The sequence below is a fragment of the Antedon mediterranea genome, chromosome 4, assembly GCF_964355755.1.
Source record: "Antedon mediterranea chromosome 4, ecAntMedi1.1, whole genome shotgun sequence".
Taxonomy (NCBI): domain Eukaryota; kingdom Metazoa; phylum Echinodermata; class Crinoidea; order Comatulida; family Antedonidae; genus Antedon; species Antedon mediterranea.
This window is the reverse complement of record NC_092673.1, coordinates 29,338,867-29,360,080: the sequence shown is the minus strand read 5'-3', so window position 1 is coordinate 29,360,080 and position 21,214 is coordinate 29,338,867. Positions and strand designations below refer to the sequence as shown.

Here is a 21,214-nt window from a genome sequence, read left to right as displayed (position 1 = left end):
AATCAAATTTAGAAAAAAAAACTGTTTATGTGGTAAACTGTTTTTTTTTTTATATATAACTTTATGCACAATCTCAGATTAATAGAAAGTACATACAAAATTACTTTATGGTTTAAAATAAATAATTTGCAATCATTTGTAATCAACAAAATTAACCGTGTATTGTTGTGACAAAAAATATCATATTCAATTTATAATAATCAAATTCAGAAAAAAATTATTATTATTATGTTTTTTTTTTATGGATTAAAATAAATAATTTGTAATCATACAAAATCAATCATGTATTGTTGTGACGAAAATGATTATACCATGGAGAACTAACTTATTTCTCCATGATTATACATAGTATTCAAATAGTAATAATCAAATTCAGATAAAAAACTGTCTATGTATTTATTATGTTATTTTTTTTAACTTTATGGTTTAATATAAATAATCAATTTAATCTTACTATGCAGAGTTTTGAACACTGTCTGCACATGGATTTGTAAAGCAAACAAATTATTTATTTGGATTACTAAATAGTAAAATATTTAATTGTAGATCTGCAATTCCCTAGATTAAAATTTAAAATTTCTTATTTAGTTTATGTCCATTTTAAAGAAAATTAGAAGATTTATTAAAGATGCTTTGTGTAAAATGTTATTAATGTCGAAACTCCAATTGAAGGAACGGTGCACTTTTTTAAAACGAATACACACAGTATAGTCATGCTACTCAAGTACACGCCACCGTCGCATCAGCAATACTGGTGTAATTTACTTCACTTTGAGAATGCCGATAAATAAGGATATGCCTCAGTCATCAATACATTAAGAAATTATTCCATAATGAACTGTTGGTGTAATGTGGTGTAATCCGTAATCGCAATCTAGCGTAAGTGTGTACAAGAAAAACAATATTCCATGTGATTATCGATTCTTTCATCATATTATTATTTTTAAAATATTGTTGACTGTAATAAAGTACATTATTGGCGGCATGTCTTTGGAGACAGACGATCTAATACGACGTAAAGTTATAATTAAAACGTGTATAATGTTTTCTTTTTGTTATAATACTGGTAATGCTTGTATTAATGTGGCTTGTATGTAATTACTTGAAGACATAAATAATGTATTTTACCAACATGGTTGTATAACATGTGTCATTTTTGTTTTTATGTTTTTTTTCAATCTATTATTATAACAATTACTTTGAAAGTGTAACAAACTGAAGATGATGCTGAAATTAAAAAAAAATTCAATTCAACTTTATTTAAACCAATTTCTTGAATTCTATAAGGTTCATTGCAGTTTATAAATTCTATTTTACTGCAAAAGGAAGTGTATTTCATCCTTTTTCCATTTTAAATTCTGTTTGTAACTATTTTACTTTTGTTAAACTGTCATGGCTGCCAACATTCCAGACAGTGTATTATGTTCAAATAAATTCAATTGTGAATGTGAGTCTAAGAATCTCTTTAAGTGCATTATTCTTTATGTTTTAGATTTTTAAAGAATCTTTTTTTGTTGCGTCGGTTGCACAATTCTAAGAGTAACATATCCGGCACGATACAACAAGAAGACAATAACGTTATACGAATAAAACTAATCTGGTTGGTACTTGTACAAACTTAAAGAACAAAGAAGAACAAAAAGCTGTGTTCAGCCATACAGCTGTATAACTAATAAAAATAGCAGACTTTTTATTTTGTTGATGGACTTTCAATTTATATTGTGGGTAATGACAGAATTCTGTCTCTGAACTTCAAGGCATGAATACATACAGGAACAATATGTAGCATATTAGTAGACAGCACAGGAGATGTATAATAACAGATTTGAAACGATATCTTAAAATGATACAAAAAACTAATGGTGGTACTGGTAGAGGTATGAAATGAATAGAGTTGGGAAATATGAATAATTGTATTGATTCACTATGACTAACAAAGCATGTTTATTACTCAACTGTTGACAGTAAAGAATATGATTGGTACTAAAGCTCGTCTTATTAAAGGATGCATAACAATAAATATTTGTCTGGAATTAAAGTCGAAAACCTAATTAAAAAAAGCCAAATATGGTGTCATGTAATAATACCATGAATAACTGAAATAACAACACAGTAATAAATATCTAGTGGACATAGATGACCATCAGTTAAAAATAGAAACTAAAAATATATTATCGTTTATTGAAATATTCCTGGTGCTCCAAATTTCTAATACTGTATGAGTCTGGGTATAGAATTTGGTGAAAATTATAGGTGGGATTCTACCTGGATTGCATGGATGGTGTCTGCATCTAACCAACTTAGGGGGTAGGATTCTACTTGGATTGTATGGATGGTGTCTGAATTTAACTAACTTAGGGGATGGGATTCTACCTGGATTGCATGGATGGTGTCTGCATCTAACTAACTTAGGGGATGGGATTCTACTTGGATTGTATGGATGGTGTCTGAATTTAACTAACTTAGGGGATGGGATTCTACCTGGATTGCATGGATGTTGTCTGCATCTAACTAACTTAGGGGGTGGGATTCTACTTGAACATGTGATTATACTAAATAAATTATATGGTATTGTAATTTAAGTAAATAACATTAATGTTAATACTGTTCAACTATAATTTTATGTTTTGAAATGAAATAAAACAACCAATCAAATAAATATATTTCACAATTTACAGTACTGTAGCACATATACTGTAGCTTGACTTTACTTGACATACATATTCTAGAAAATTTCATAGAGTTAAGAAATCATATTCCTTACAAATGACGAATATTTATCGACTAGAATAAATGACATGATTTGTACTTTACTACAAGTATTGTGTGTGAATTCAGGAGCTGCAGACGATGTTCATGTTACGTATCTTAATCACTGCAGGATTAGCAGACGGCTTTACGTTTCCATAAGAATGACGAGATAAAATTGTAGTCGTAATGCATAAGATTCATCTTGTTTTAACAGGCACATAATGTATGAATTAAGTAGCCTATCTGTAATATTTATTCATAAAGATGTCTGATTTAGCCAATGATGTCTTTATAAAACATAATATTTCTTAAGGCTTATTAGAATGTTCAACATTATTATATGTACATTTAATGGCCTAGCATAACACAATGTATCGCTATTATATTCTAATTGAAAAGAAGAAACAGGCAAAATATCTTTTTTTTTCTCTAATTCTTAAATGTCTGTGTACTGTACGTGCATGGTACAAATAAAATGCATCATATTCAGTTTAATTTTAAATGAACAACCAAAAATACTACATGTCTGTATAATATACCCAATTGATATTTCTTTCATGTGACTCTAAACCTAGTATGAGGATTACTATGACAAGAAATTCTGGCTTTAATGCATCAAACATTGATATTTTTCATTAAAATACATCAACACTTCTTCTGGCGTAAATAAATACATGGTGTTAAAATAAGCAATAAGCTTTACCACCATTTTCTCTATAACTATGGCTCTGTCTACACTATCAAATAAGTTTGACAAAAAAAGTGTGATGTGGCCAAATATGGTAGTGATATTCCTAAATATGGTAGTGATATGACATCATCATGTCCATATGGACACATCACATTTTTTTTGTCACATATCAAACTAGTACCCAAATATGGTAGTGATATTCCCAAATATGGTAGTGATATGCCATAATCATGTCCATATATGGGCAGACAAGGCTTAAGACAATGTAATTCAGCTGTTGCATAATAATATATTACCTGCTCTGAGAAGTGTCACCTGATCGTCAAGAATTAGTTCTGAGAAATGAGGAATCCTCTTTGCCCACTCCACTAATGTAAACAACTGCTTATCTGCTGCTTGGCATATATTGGTCACTGGGTCATTCTGTGAAATGTAATTGAATTAATATTATTATAATAAATATGCAATCAAAGAATTGAGGCCAAGTACCACTTGATATATTTATTTTCAATTGAGCATGGTTAAACAGGGGCGTAGGCTGGGGAAAGGGGGTGCGGTCAAAAACAAGATACACGGGTTAAGATACAGGTTAGTTCAGCATTTAGAATTTTTGCAACCCCCCTAACCCCCCCCCCCCCCTTTACACACACACACACACACACACAGCACCCACACCACTACAACCAGAAACCGCTGAACTCTTAACATATTATAGTACTTGAATACAGTGCATAAAATAAAAAGACAATAAAATTCAAAATAAAAATTGATGGTAGACATATGTAAAATAACCACAGTACCGGCCAACTAAACGAGTAGCTTTACTATACAAAACTACAATATCACTTATAGCACAGATCTTGATATATTAATTATGTAATTTTTCATACACCCTTGGGCAAAAAGATGGCTTGCCTATACTATAGTGTTAACAAAGGAATATGTATTTTGTAATAGGGTTTAGTTTACTACCAGCTAGCCGAAAGCGTACATGGTTTGTATTTTGTCTTTGACCTATAATAAATGACCTTTTGAACAATAAATAAAACAATAATATTTATAACTTTATGTTAAATTATATAAAAAATACATTTCAATTTGTTAATAAAAACTACTAGACATGCTCTGAATGTGCACACTTGAATGTAAACTGAAGGTAAAGTAGTATGATTATCTATGTCATGAGGGGCCAAATAAAAACATTATTAGAATATAGAATGTAAATTCAGAGTGAAGGATCTAGGATAAAGGTTAGTAATGTGAAGGCAGGAACTATACCGCAGCAATCCCAACCTATTTTCCCATACATAAATCAGTAATAAAGGTATGACTATACATAAGGGAGGAAGACCGGGTTCATGACATGAATGAGACTCATGTATGTTGTATTTATTGAAAATAAAAGAGTATCAATAACACTAAACAGGCAAAATCTGAATAGACATTTTTGTCTTCTTCGTAGGTTACAATTCATCTGTAAAACACTAAAGTATGAAACCCCGTTTACGCAACATTTCGATGATATGAATTTTATGACGCGATATGTGAATGAAATGCATCGATATGAATTAAATGGCGCGATATGTGAATAAAACGTTTTGAATTGAATGTTTTGAATGAATTGTTTTGAATAAAATGTTTTGAATGAAATGTTTTGAATGCATCGAGGCATTTCATTCACATATCGCGTCTTAAAATTCATATTATCGAAATGTTGCGTAAACGGCATTTCATACTAAAGGCCAATTTACACAGACGAGAGGTAATGGTAAAACAAATATGTTATTCCTTATGACCATTTACACAAAGCGGAAAGCAGACAGGCAGTTTTCCGCTGAGGATAGTACGGTATTTTATGCGGGACAATCTACAGCTTATCTGTGTAAATTGGCTTAAATACTGTAGCTACACAATCAATCCCATTGTTATATTTCTAATAATTACAAATTTAATTATGCCAACTAATTTGAATTTTGTTTATTTAAGTAGAAATATTTAAATATTTGTGTTTATAAAAAAAATACAATGTTTTTATTAGTTTTGTCATAAAACCTTTACAATACCATTCTTTAGAAAACAAAACCAATCAGGTAGAATCAAGACATCCTAAATATTGGAGATTCTTTGAAGACAGGTGAAGAGGTAGGTAGAACAATAACAAATAAATTATATATTATTATTATTATTGATGATCTTAAACATAACAAATGGAAGATAGAGGGGGAGAGAGAGGAAAGAGGGATTAAAAAGATAGAGAGGAAAGAAAAAAAGAAGAGGCCAAAAGAAAAATAAATGATATATAAGAATAATATATAAATATAAATAAGAGGAAGGAAGAAAAGAGGGATGAAGGAAAATCAGAGGAAAGAAAAAAGAAGGGAAGAGAACAAACTTGGAAACGAAATTTAAAAAGAAGGGAAAAGATAAATAAATAGATGAAAATGCAATGAATTTTGAAAAATAAAATTCGCACAATAATAAATAATAATAAACGCCGTATCTTTTTCAAATGCCATCAATGTTTCCATGCATGTAAATTTCCCATAGGAATATTGCATTGATATTAAAAATCAGTTTTCCATAGGCAAGTAATTGGATATCTTTATCATTTTTTTTTTTTTTAAATCTGACATAGAATTAATGTTTTCACAAGACAATTACTACATTTTTGTTTCATTATTTCATGGAATTAAGCTCTTGTCTACACTATCAAATTAGTTAGACAACAAAAGTGTGATGTGCCTAAATATGGTATTGATATGCCCAATTATGGTAGTGATATGCCTAAATATGGTAGTGATATGACATCATCATATCCATATATGGGCACATCACATTTGTTGTCACATAAAGTTTGATAGTATAGACAGATCTTTAAAGACAAATACTTTTCATTATATAGAATTTATCATGAATATTATTGTATAACAACGTCGTTATAATTTAAAATGTTTGTTCATCTGACAAACCTGACAACAAGCAATATTCTGAATATGTTAATATTGTCATGTTTAACACCAAACTTAATCGCACTGATTAATTGATTTTGACGTCAAATTCAAATTTTAAAAGACTACACGTAAACTAACAGTTTGAATCAATAATATAAAGATTCATTTGAAACAAAAATATAGTATTATTCAGATAAATAACTTGCAGTAATAGTCAGCGGAAAATACCCAAAACAAATAAAACAGGTTACAATTACAATTTTCCCGTGTTAATGTCTGTAAAAATGGTATTTTTTTTGTAGGAACTGTGTTTGTAAAAATCCTGAATTAGATATCTTTTATTGTACCTTTTCTAAGTTTAAGAATATTGTCCATAAATATGTTAACACTGCTGCTGCTAATCTATAGATTAGATTAACTATTAATTTAGGCTTTTCTTTTTGTTAAATTTATATGTGTTTTTATATTTTTAGATCTACATTTTCATACAAAAATAAAAATAACAAGCAAATTGTCTTTGAATAATGAGGTTTAGCAAAAAATTTATACTGTTAGTGTAAACAACTATTAATACACAGTACACAATATGCGTCCACTAAAGTCGTAATACTACATTATATTTACTGGTACATTATACTCTCATATTTCTACGAAAACTTTATTGTGAAATTGATATATTTTTCTCTTTTTTTTTTCTTTCTGCGAACGTGAATTAATTATTAAAAATAATATTTTTGATGTTTGTGATACAATACATCTTTGCCAGTATAAGCCAGTAATTAGGATTTGATTTGATTTGATTTATTTCGGCATCAGTACATAAAATATCACAGACATACAATTAAAATTGGCAAATATAAAAATACCAAAATAAAACAAGGATGCCAAGGATAACTCATAAAAGTCCTCTACGGACTTGTTTCCAATGAGGTCCTTTTAGGCTAAATGTAAACATGAATATGGACATATTTAAAGATTTATATCATTATTCTATCTTTCAATAGAGAATAAAGGAACAATATATTTTGTTTTTCATGAATTTTATAACATTTTAAAGAGCATTAGTAAATTTAATATGACTATGATTAGATTTATTTGCTGACAGATTGTTGAGTTGAAGAGACGTTCCACTGGGTATTCGAACATGTCCACATGTTACAAATGAATTATGCATTATGATATTTAGAGATATATTAGAATTTGTAGAAAAGATTTATTTAAACAAAATTTAATAATAAAAGCTCTTTTATCAAATTTACACTGTTTTGCATCAGTGGGCTTGTAACAGATTTAGCTTCATGTTCAAAAAAGTCTTTCCTTCTTTAACACTAGTCGCTGTTAGAATTAGTAGTAATATTTTATATTATATTTAACTACTTAAAAATTGATCCATAGACTCAAACTTCAGAAAATTCTTTTTGGCAGTCTGTCTCTGGTGATTTTACGTCATGAGGTAATTTCCCGATTGATTGTAATCAAAACGGTACTGGTTTTGGTCTACTAGCGTTCCTGCTCCCAACCAGTACATCCATTCATAGAAGCCTTAACGAAGTAAGGCTACCTGGTGGTGGCCATAGAACGGTCCCGAGATAACGACTATACTATCTCAAAACATTGACCCACTCACTAACCATTATTCCACAACCAAGCAAAATGAACAAACTTTAGAATTGGGTATTTTAATATTTAACGCTTTCTACTAATAACTTAAATATCAAATTTTTATGATCAAAAAAAATGTTGAGCATAGAGTGTGACTTGCCTGTGTGTCAACATACGTATCTGTATTTGGTTCTACGGCCATTTCAGCTTCCAATATCTTCTCAACTGGCATGTCATTGTTTGACCCACTCGTACTTTCTACCTCACCATCCCCGCTGCATTTGTCTTTACGCTGCCTTTCTTCTTGTACGGCTGTAAAAACAATGGCTTTTAAGCGATGTCTTTGGATTCATTATGCTAAATTTGAAGTTCTTTTTCATGAAATGAGGAAGGAGTTATCACTATTTCATGTAGCCTGGTGCACACAAGAACGTGCTATAGGGTAAAGCTGGTACACATAGCACTTTGCATAAATCATCACTACTGCTGTACACACATATCAAAATAATGATATTCTACATGTAGTTAGTAATATTTATTCCTTTACACATCACAAGCAAGGTGGGGGACGGGTACAGTAGCTATAGCAATGTGTTACGTGTACAACTTCACACAGTCAGAATGCACTTGTGAGCACCAGGATATAGCGTCCATTTAAGCACAATAAATTTAAGTAAATAAATTGTGATTATGCAAAAAGATGGCACATATTTTTTGTGGTTTTGATTCGCAGATATGCACCTTGGTTCAACTCTATTGCAGAGTTGCTTACAAAAAATATTTACAATAAACACCATGTGCTTAAATGGACACTTTATACAAAACTGTATACAACATAATTTACAGGGAGTTGTAAAATAAGTAAATAATAAATATTTTATAAATCTGATAACTTTTTAAGAAAAGAAAATTATTATTCTTAATTTGAAGGCACATCGATTAAACTGAGAAATAAAATGGCAAAAACAATAAAGCATTTCAATATGCATATATATTTAACAAGCAGATGCTTAATAATTAGAATAGGATGATTTAAGAGTTTTTATACGTCTGCCCAGTCAGGGCAATGACTGCTGCTACAGTTATCATTACTGTAAATTATTATCAGTATTTTTGGTTTAACAGAAGCATTAATACCTTATTTAAATAATCAAGTTATTAATAAACGAATATCATAGAAATGTCATTATTTATAACAAAACCATGAAGTCATTTATTGAACAATACAATATGCTGTGCATTGTTAAAATCAATAGATAATGATTAAACATCAAATTTTAGGAAAATAAAAAATAATTTTCATTAAAAAATCTATACATTTTGTATAATTTCAAATATTAAAATATTGTATTGGATTTTTGCATTAGCCTGGGGTAAAATGAATATAAAAAGTAGACAATAAGATTTAATTGCAATTTTTAATAGAGAATGTATCAGAAGTAATTTAGAATAGATTGTTAATTTCATATCTTCCTAAAACATATTATGTTCACATAATGAATATGAGTCATGGAAGCATAATTTGACCAGACACATAAAATATAACAAATGACCGTCACTTTTTATTCATTTCTATGCATGAACGTGATTATGTACGATGCAGAGTGGTCAAACCCTGGCGATGATCAGCACATAATCATCACCATCAATCACGTATAATATGCAACGTTCCGTCGTTGTCTCATTCCACCCACTGGCCATAACTGGCTGACCGTTCAAACTAATCAGAAATGGTCAGCAACATCATTGACTAATAAGTAATGATCTGAGAGCTTTATGACGAATGAGTATTTTATGTACAAAGAAAATTATTCAAAGCTTTGAAGAAGGATATTAGATATTCTCAGAACAATTGTTTATTTATACATATTATTTGAATTTTAAATTCTGGATGAGCCAAAAATATAATGTTTTACATTCTTTGCATCTTTTTTAATAAGAAATTGATGACAACAATTTGAGGTACTTTTAACTTTGGTCCATTACAAGTTATATCTTGCAATTGTGGGCAATAAATATGGACAAGTGTGGGCAATAGATTTGTACAAGTGTGGGCAATATATTTGGGCAAGTGTGGGCAATAGATTTAAGCAAGTGTGGCAATAGATTTGTACAAGTGTGGGCAATAGATTTGGACAATAGGTTTGGGCAAGTGTGAGCAATAACTTTGTTTGATAATTTCAGCGCTAAACATACTGTACCTTCTCTTCTCATTCCCATGGCAATGCATTTTTGGTATCTACAATACTGACAGCGATTCCTTTGACGTTTATCTACAATGCAGTTCCTTTCGTCTCGGCACGCATATGACAAATCTTTACGTACTGTTCGTTTAAAGAATCCTTTACAACCCTCACAGCTATACACGCCATAATGTTTACCTGATGAAATAGAAAAATGCAAAAATTAAGAAAAAAAAATTGTATTGTCTACATACCCTTAAGTAACCATTTGACCTATGGTCATAAAATGACCCATTGAATGATTTGTTTTGGTCCTTTGCATGGGTCAGCGAGCGCACAGGACAAACATGTTAAAATTAACTTCAGCTTGTTATAATCGCTTCATTAAACAACAAAATAAATCAAATCTTTTTCACAATTTACTAGATTTGGTAATAATAATTAATCACAACTATTGTGTTATTAAGGTAGACTTCATTTTGTTGTCAAAATGTACACTTACTGTAGTAATAGTATAGAAATAATAAGTTTATTGTAATGTGGTGTTACACTAGTCAATCAGTACATTTATTGGCATGTAAATTAGTCAATCCATGGAGAAATAAGTTCTGCATGGTAAATAAGTTTAAAGAATATCAAATAAGTATATTGTCATATAATTTGAAGTTAGTCAATCCATGGAGAAATAAGTTCTGCATGGTAAATAAGTTCTGCATGGTAAATAAGTTCAAAGAATATCAAATAAGTATATTTTCATATGTGAAGTTAGTCAATCCATGGAGAAATAAGTTCTGCATGGTACTAAGTTCAAAGAATATCAAATAAGTATATTGTCATATAATGTGAAGCTATTCAATCCATGGAGAAATAAGTTCTGCATGGTAAATAAGTTCTGCATGGTAAATAAGTTCAAAGAATATCAAATAAGTATATTTTCATATGTGAAGTTAGTCAATCCATGGAGATATAAGTTCTGCATGGTACTAAGTTCAAAGAATAAATAAGTATATTGTCATAAAATGTAAAGTTAGTCAATCCATGGAGAAATAAGTTCTGCATGCTAAATAAGTGCAAAGAATAAATAAGTATATTGTCATATAATGTGAAGCTAGTCAATCCATGGAGAAATAAGTTCTGCATGCTAAATAAGTGCAAAGAATAAATAAGTCTATTGTCATATAATGTAAAGTTAGTCAATCCATGGAGAAATAAGTTCTGCATGGTAAATATTAAAGTTCAAGAATTATAAGTATATTGTCATATAAAGAAGTGAAGAAAATAAGAAATAAGTTATTATATTAACAAGAATTGGCTGGTCTTGTCATAAACAAGAGTGTGATTAAATAAATAAAATCAGTGCAAAGGATATCATGTCAAAATTTCACAATGCTCATCAACAAAATCCCATAAATTAAATTTCACAATACTATTATTATATTCAAAAATAACAATTATTACAATGATAATCATTAGTCACACTCTGGGGTATAATGTTCATCATATTTTGCAATGTAATGAGAGCCCTTTGTTTATAATTTACAATAAAGAACAAGTCAATTATGACGGACAATGAACTTACAATATTCTATTACAGTAAATAGCTGTATATTTAATTTCTAATGATTAATATTTTTAGGAAAAACAAACATTATAATTTTTTAGACATGATAATAGGACAAGAAAATATTGCTCAACAATGTTGAGGTATAAATACGGTAAGCAATATATTAAATTGTTCAAAACATAATATTATGTGTCTCTATAGTTATACAATACAAGTAGGAGATTAGCCAAGTCATCTGATGATATGGAGAAATAAGTCAGGATCTGATGATGAAACAACAAGTACTGTACTGTACTAGTATAAAGTTTTCAGAGCTATTAGTACTATTTGTATAAAGTAATATCAGATCTACCAATTTAGGATAAAAGTTAAATTGGCTAAATCTACCCATTATAAAGTAATAAGGTCTAGTTAGCAGAATAACATAAACTTAGTAAACTCAGTCATGTATTAAATACTATTGCATCTTGCAAGGTTTTTCCTGTCAGTATGTTAAGTATTACTGTACTACATTGTTTAGGTGAAGGCCACCACAGTGCAAACAGCTGCAGAGTATGTATGTACCTACTCATATCATGCTAGTAGAATAGCTTCTTTAGCATTATTATACAGTTATATTCTATTATGTGCTCCTGATTCCCAGATAATGTCCTTGTCTTTTAACCTTTACACAATCAAATTTACATGTAGAAGCTTTTGTTCAAAAACAGGAAACAGAACTGTTTTACACATTTTTTTGTGTGTGTTAAACATACATTACTAAACATGTTAACATTTCTAATAAATTTATACTTAATAGTTTATCTATTTCATTGAATATTTCTCAATGGATATACCGGTACATTATCCTAAGCACCATTATGCCTAAGCACCTTTTCTTCTGCTGCCTCTCACTTATGGAATGACTGACCTACCCGGCTCTATTAAATCATGTTCTTCTACATTCGCCTTTAAATCTGCCTTGAAAACTCATCTTTTTCTTTCAAATTGAGCTCTCTCATACACTTACTGCTGGAATTGGCGCATTACAAATTCGTATTATTATTATTCCAGTAACCAATTTGGGACACCATTGTTCTTGCATTATATCCAGTTTTGTACATTGTAATTTTTATATTTATATATTTTATATGTCAATTTACAGGCATAGAGGAAGATATATAAACTACAGTAGGCCTACCTGGTGATAATTATTATACTGAAACTGTCAAGATGAGGAGCAGTAGGAGGGAAGATGAGGAAATCTATGAATTATTTCCGATAGGATCAATAAAGACAATTGGATTTTTTTATTTCTTATCGAACTGTTCACCATATAATATAATTTTTTTTTTCATTTATTCCGAATTCATAATAAAATTAAATTTCAAGGATACAAAAGCAACTCAAATAAATGTGGATGCAAAACTTTTACAAATCCATAATATCTGTCCACACTATCAAACTTTGTGACAAAAAATGTGATGTGCCCATCTATATATGTCATATAACTACCATATTTGGGCATATCATATTTTTTTGTCAAACTACAGTAGTTTGATAGTATAGACAGACCTTAAAGTGGAGCTACACTCAGACTTTCTCAGCTTATATTATGTTTAAGTATGTTTAATTGAAAGTGATTACATAAAAAAAACCAGGAAAAATACAGAAATATTTTCCAAAAACTCATTTCTAAAAAATCGGTCAGAAAATAGTGTTTTTTAACAAATTACAGTTTTTCAGTAACTTAGGGGTTATTAGTTTACAATACGTCATGAAACGCGTTACACTTAGCGACTGACGCGTTTTAGTCGCTGGTCAACGCATTGTGGAAATTTCTTCCCTTTGGTAAATTATGTGTCGAAAAATGGGGAATAAATTTTATACACACAATTAATACGATTTGTTTAGGCCTAAGTAATATTTCCGATAAGAATGTCAGTATAATTTACATGTAACCTCATGATTTTCACTGTACAACAACAGCATTATAATCTTATCAGATTGCTTTTAACTTTAAGCTAGGGCTAGGCCTAGCTAAGCCGTCTGCTCAGCCTAGCTAGCCTTGAATTTTTGTCTAGAGGCCTATGTATTCATAGGCATGGTCGTTTCGCCCCATTTATCGTTCCTGGGTTTTCTCGCATATTAAGAATTGTGAAACACAAAATCTTATACAGAACAAAAGTAGTAAAGAATAGTAAAGCGATGTGCAAGCTTAGACCTGACTGAAAAGCAACTATTCAGGCACCCTATCATGGCCCATGTGGGTAGGCCAAGGTCGGGTGAAAGCAAAACAAACTTCACTGCTGTCAGCCTAGCCTAGCTAGAGGCCAAGCCACTAAGCAGCATCGGTACATACCTACACTCTAGTAGGCCTAGGCCTAGCTTTATTGTATAGCCACATCTTTCTCAAATCTCGTTAAATTTGACATTTTAGTAATAGTCTCATAATCACATTATTACACTGTGAAACATAATAGGGTCACATTCAGAATGTTTTAATATACTTTTCGCCCGTCAAAAATAACATCGCGACAAAATAACAGATCGCCAGCTGCAGTAGTGTGATTGTGAAAAATGTCACGTGATCGTACTCCCTAGCAAAATAAAAAACCCAATTGGACCCGAACGGGGGAAAGTGTCTATTTACGCAAAATTGCGCAATGTATACGTGATAAAAATACCAGAAATAGAAAGATCTGGAAAAATTACATAAATATACATTTTAAATTTTTTTTTTGGTGAAGAAATGAATTTTTTAGGATTATTCAAATATACCCCCCTTTTGCATGTAAAAGAATAGGAAATTACAAGGTATCCCCCCAAAACGCAAAAAGGCGTGATTTTTAAGAAAATCGTACTCATTGAAAACAATTTCAAAAAAATATGAAGTATAAGGGATGATATTTTTAAATAATAGTTGAAATGTATGAAAAATAGTAATTTTCTGGGTGGAGCTCCACTTTAAAGAAAGTAATTTCAACCTGCGAGTGAGTGATATTTGGTCCATGGAATGTGAATGTACATTTAGTATGGATTGTAACTGGCAGTCTATGACATTTATTACAGCTTTCAGTTCAAAACATGTGGGCTCCATATCTTTTCTCAGAATCAGGGTGTGTGGTATTTTTATTTTAATTTGATCAATTTTTTTATTACTTTTTGTAGTATGTGGTAAAGTAAACAGACCGCATCCAATAACTTGTTATAAAATTTAAACATCTGGGAAAAATACAAATCATATAAAATAATACCGAATTAAACCATTCAAATCATCTTTTTTCAACTATTACTTGGCTGATTAATATGCAATAATATGTAAATGAGGATCAAGGATTTTTAAGGGAGAAAGGGATCGTTTGGATCCACATATGCGATATTATATTTTAGAAAGAGAAAGATAGAGAGAAGTCTGGTGTAGTATCTGCATAGACTAGAATAAATGAATTAAATATTTAGATTTAGCTGCAAATGCATTCATTAACATTGGCCTTGGATAATTTTTTCCATCACAACACAGGCCATTATTTAATAGCGCTTAGCGCTTCAGTAATCTTTATTTACATGTTAAATCACTGCAAATTGAAAAATAGTTATATTGTACTTAAACAAGGGAAGGGAAATAGCATTCATTCTTTGGAGGTATCGTACCATGAAGTGAGACATAACAAACCATTCACATCAAATATTCATAACATGCTATTTGATCTGTTCACATTGTATTCATGGTTTATGATAAATAACATTATGTGTTGTTTATGGTGCTTTCCAACCTACTGCCCATTTACACAGTAACTGCCTGGTGTAATTTAGGCTTCTAACTAATGCTCATTTACACAGTAACTGCCTGCAGTGTAATGCCCATTTAACTACATTGATACTGTAAAAGTTTATTTTAAATGTTACAAATGTATACTTTATTTCATTATTTCATTCACATTTTTCATTATTTATTAATCGACGGCAACCCAATAGCTTGCACTTACTGTAATTCTGTTTTAGCACAATTTACTTACAATTACTTCATTCTTTATAGTTAAATCCATTCCATTTGGACTCTTTACACATATAGAGTTTCTTAGTCAAATATCTGTATGATGATGTCATTAATAAATGTTTAAACTTAGTTCATCAAGGTAAGCAAGTCCCTACCAGGAAAACATTTATCACATTTGTGTTTAAGTAAACAAAGATAGTTTAGCAATAGCAAACATACTTATCATCAATAAACACAATACAAATGTCTATGAATACATGATAGAATGTGGAGTATGGAAGAAAATTCTGCATTGGAAATATCAGGTACGGTGATCAGTCAATGTCTCCAACCATCTGTTACTAAAATGTAACGGCCGAAATCCTAAACTCTGATTATTATTACACTAGTAGTATTATTATTACTATTGAGAAGAATCAGATATTATATATTAACAAATCCACAACAAAGGAATATGAAGTATTAACTAAAAGCAATTAAAGAAATTTGTAACAGAAGTAACACATTCAGATTGATTTGACAGTATGGTGTAAAATTGTCATGAATTGTCGATGGACTACGGAAGTAAACTGACCGTTCTAAGTTAGCCAATGTGATACGGACACACGATGGCATACAAATTGATCAATCAGAAGAAGAAAATGTCACAATAACCTTAACCAATACTGACAAACAAATAATGACTAAATGAGTAAAACACACATCTTTGCATCAACTGATTTTACACATCACTCTTGTACTGTCGACACTATTAATCAAACTTTATGGGACAAAACAATTTGGACATGATGATGTCATATCACTACCATACCTGTATTTGGGCATATCACTACTATATTTGGACACATCACACTTTCTGTCAAACTAGTTTGATAGTGTAGACAGATCTTTATTAGTAGTAACACATTTGTTATGTCCAGTGTTCTGCCAACGCTGATTTTGCCAGCAAGATTTACCAAAATAAATTTACTTAAAAAAAATAGAATTTGAATAAACACACTTGTCCCTGAGTAGATATTAGTACTATAGAAGTAGTAGACCAGCCATTAAATATTTCAAAGACTAGATATGTAGTTGGTATACAACTTACAATTTTTGGTGTTATGAGCAAAAGTACAATTACAATTACATCCATGTGAAGTACGACTGTAACGAACTTGAACAGAATGCAATTTCTAGGCAGAATGTCAAGGGCGGATTGCCTCAGGGTAAGGTGCAGATGGTTGGACAATTAGGAAAAGGGTCTACCTACAGTAATATGAATAATATTACAATTTAAAATGAATGTATCTACATAGCCACAGTGCTCAATATTGGTCCAAACAAAAAGTATGCTATAGCAAAGATAAACCTTTAAAAAAATCACATTATAATCCATGGCCAGTTTATTTGCGAAAGCAGTATCAAATTGGTGGCAAATACTACCATACATTTTTGGATAGCTTAATGTCTATTTTTCAGAAATCCATGATATCAATGCCAATTGTACAGATTAATAGGCATTTTTTAAGATTATATAACATGTAACTACAGTAATAGTGAATTTGTGAGTTCATTTTAAAATGATGGTAGTATTAGTAATAATATTATACTGAATGAAATAAAATTTAAACTGAAAAAGGATTCACCATGTAGTGTACATGACTGTGGTATTACTTAGTATACAGTGTGTTGTTTTAAAACTATTAGGTATTTTAATTTCTATTTGAAATTAAAGTAACCTTGTTAATAACTGAAAAATGTGAAAACATCATAGGGTAATCCAACATTGTTGTAAAATATTACCAAGCGCTATTTCTGTAGATTAACATAGTTCACAGTCTACTGACTACTGGAAGAATTGTATGCTATTTATTAGCCACACAACAACATGCAAGATATTAACGATCAATAACTTTTTATAACAGTTGGTATATTATCTATACTGTAGCTAGTAACAATTTGTACAAACAGAAAAATTGTGTTGAAAAAAATCAATCAATCTAATATACCATGGTATCATTAAAGTAGGTATAACTACAACCCACAACTTGTACGATGAGAAAAAAAAGAATGCTTGTAAACCTGCATTAATAGGCAATATATAAAATCATGGTACCATTTGCAAATGATGACGCCACTGCCAAACCTGGTTAGCATAATGTATGCATGAGCTGTTATGAATATGATCTGGCTAGGCTGTCGGATTGGGTAAAGAGATCAAATTTCCATGGTGAAAGGAATCCAATCTGGATGGAACAGCTGGAGCGTAATTGCTAGGCTCAGCTCCCTACAGCTCATAACAACATAAGTGTAGAAAACGTGTCTCTAATACTGCTATGCAGCAGGCATGGCTGTACATTGAAAATTACTTGGCCTGGTTTAATATAACTACTGTACCAACAGGAGCACCTGCGATACAGCATCTAGATCTAGTATTGATTCTCTCTATTTCTATACTTATCTCTACCATACAGTAGATACAACATTTTTATTAATATGACATCAGTACATAACATTTATATTAATCAGGGAAAAATGTTATTTAAAAATTTTGTTTAGCAATTTTGCTAATCAAACTGATTTTTAAGTCGAAAAGCATAGTTTTGTATTGTATTTTTTGCTACACAATTTTCAAAATGTGTAGCAATAAGGTTGTTTTGTATAGCTTTTTGCTATGCTACACTGGCGAAAATGTTCCCTGTATTAATATATGTTATATAGCATCATACTAACACAAAATATATTTTTGATACACTGGTACTCAAGTACAATCAATTTTAATAATAACATTATTATTTTGTAGTATAGCCTTTACAGTAATGAATCCTAAACAAGTTCAAAGGCGAAACAAAACTCCTGCAAAAAAATGTTTGTTATTTTTGTTATTGATACAGATATACTATATATTCAGTGTATTTAAGCCTGTCAGTTAGTATAATACTAAGTAGGGGTTGTAATGTAAGCAATAATTATAAGGTTCATTTAATTATGATTTTAAAGATGAAGCAGTATCATTTTACCGAAGAAATTTCTTCAAAATGGGTGGTAAAACTGAGAATAACAATTAATCAATATTTAAATGTCATTAAAAATTACACATGTGTTGTTGAAAATCACATTAAATATAAGACATAGTTTGACAATTGTTCCAATGACAGGATAAGTTATTACATTGGTTGTTTAATGTGAACCCCATGAGAAGTACAGCAATAATATTATATACTTCCTCCCATGGGATGGACATAAAATCTTGTTGTCCACCTCAGGTTAGAAATTAATGCATGGCAGCTGAGTTTAAGATGGTGAATTTGTACTACAACCATTGATAAGGTAGAGTTTGAAGGAAGTGTTTAAATGCAGGGTTGGGAGGAAGAGTTTGGAGGAGAAAGAGTTTTGCTGAATATTTGTGAGACTTTCGGAAAGAGAGTTTAGGAGAGGAAGTTTGGGAGGAAGAGTTTGAGAGGAAGATTTTAGGAAAAAGAGTTTGGGAGGAAGAGTTTGGGGCGAATAGTTAGGAGGAAGAGTTTGGAGGAAGAGTTTGGAGGAGTTTGGAGGAAGAGTTTGGGAGGAAGAGTTTGGGAAAAAGAGTTTGGGAAAAAGAGTTTGGGAGAAAGAGTTTTGACAAAGAGTTTGGATGAAGAGTTGGAACAAAGAGTTTAGGAGGAATTGTTTGGAGGAAGAGTTTGGATGAAGAGTTGGAACGAAGAGTTTAGGAGAAAGAGTTTGGCAGAAGAGTTTAGGAGAAGAGTTTGAGATAAAAGTTTGGGAGAAAGAGTTTGGGAAAAAGAGTTTTAGAGGAAGAGTTTAGGAGAAAGAGTTTGGGAGAAGAGTTGGAACGAAGAGTTTAGGAGGAAGCGTTTGGACGAAGAGTTTAGGAGGAAGGGTTTGGATTAAGAGTTTGGAAGGAAGAGTTTTGGAAGAAGAGTTTGGGAGAAGAGTTTGGATGAAGAGTTTGGAAGAAGAGTTTGGAAGAAAAGTTTGGGAAAAGAGTTTGGACGCAGAGTTTGGGAGGAGAGTTTGGAAGAATTTGGAAGAAAACTTTGGAATGAAAACTTTGGACTTTGTGTGTGCCATTATAAAACAAATTTAAAAACAATAGAAATATCCATAGAAAACTGTACATTAAAGCAACTAAAAATGAAAACATTTTTAATGTTATAAGTCACTATGTTCTTCCTTAAGTGAGCATTGCATCTTGGTTTCCATGGTAATTAAGCTTGAAAATAGTAATGAGGTAAAATAAGAAGTATTTTGAAGAGGGACATTAAATACTACTGTAGATGAGATGAATATATTCTACGATGATAAACACATGACGAGTTTTAACCAACTGTACTTATATCATCAGTTATTACAAGTGGGTCATTTCCAAGTTTATATGATATCAACATATTATTTTACAAAGCAAAGGTCTTTGTGAACTAGCATTTTAAACTAGGTCCACATCTATTTTCTAATGAAATATTATGTTAATAACACTAAAGTGCATTATTGTAAGTTATCATGCAAATTATTCTACTTAAAATTTTAAAATACTCCTATGTCAAATCGCCTTTTTCTATTGTAATAAAAATAGGTTTGTATTAATCGTTAATATACGACACACTGAAGAAGGTGAATTGAAAAAGGAATTATTCATTAACAGAATAATACAATTTATCTTCTAAGGCCCTGTTCAGACCCATGGCGTTAGACCGTTTTAGCGTACGACGCTAAAAGAATGTGTGTCTGAACAGTTGGGGATTAGCGTACAACGCGTCGTACAACGGTTGTAGCGTTGTAGTGGAAAACGGTTGATAGTACCGTTTTAGCGTACGACGCTACTGTAAGTCAACGTTGTATCCAATCAGAACGTTTCCTGTTATGACGCGAAACAAGGTTTGACCTAGGCTGACATCTTGTATCGTCAATGTGTGAGATGGATTTCAATAACAAAAAGGCCAGAATAAATAAGGCCTAACTACACTACAAATACAACTGTTACAAAGGCTACAAACTACTATCAACGGATTACCATTATATTTTCTAACAAATAAACATAAATACATGCACCTTGTATTTAAACATAGAGACTACGATCCCATCCGCTTTTAGGCCTAGCTAGGCCTTGAGCCATTCACGCATTTCATTCAAGCTAAAAACTGGCGTGGGACATCAAGTCACTTTCATTCATACAAGGCAGACTAGACTGGACAAGTTTAATGCTGAAAACCCCCTAACTCCTAAAAAATTCAGTAAACAAACAAGGGGAGCTGTGTCCCTTTTATTAGCAAGTTAAGGGTTATTTTCAACCGACTGGACCAAAGAATATATATCTTTGACTGGACTGGATAGACTAATCACAAACAATTGTTTCTTCATCATTAGGCCTGCTCTTTATTTTCGTAACACAAGAGCCTGGGGAAAATGTTTTTTACTACAAAATAAAAACAATAGAAACAGAAATTTGGCTTTACTATATTTTTCTTAAATAAATGCTGAGGTATGTTTTATTTACGGCAAATTTTGTCA

General features: G+C 31.0%; 1 protein-coding gene across 4 annotated transcripts in view; it reads right to left on the bottom strand.

Moving 5' to 3' along the window:
* Nucleotides 1-21,214, bottom strand: part of LOC140047210 (retinoic acid receptor RXR-alpha-B-like) — a 67,126-nt gene that overhangs the window by 11,078 nt on the left and 34,834 nt on the right. For all 4 annotated transcript variants that reach the window (XM_072092086.1, XM_072092090.1, XM_072092088.1 and 1 more), the window contains exons 3-5: nucleotides 10,197-10,376; nucleotides 8,156-8,307; nucleotides 3,739-3,865 (exon numbers count right to left, since the gene is read on the bottom strand). In XM_072092086.1, coding sequence (XP_071948187.1) covers nucleotides 3,739-3,865; nucleotides 8,156-8,307; nucleotides 10,197-10,376 — 459 coding nt within the window. The remainder of the gene's footprint in view (nucleotides 1-3,738; nucleotides 3,866-8,155; nucleotides 8,308-10,196; nucleotides 10,377-21,214) is intronic.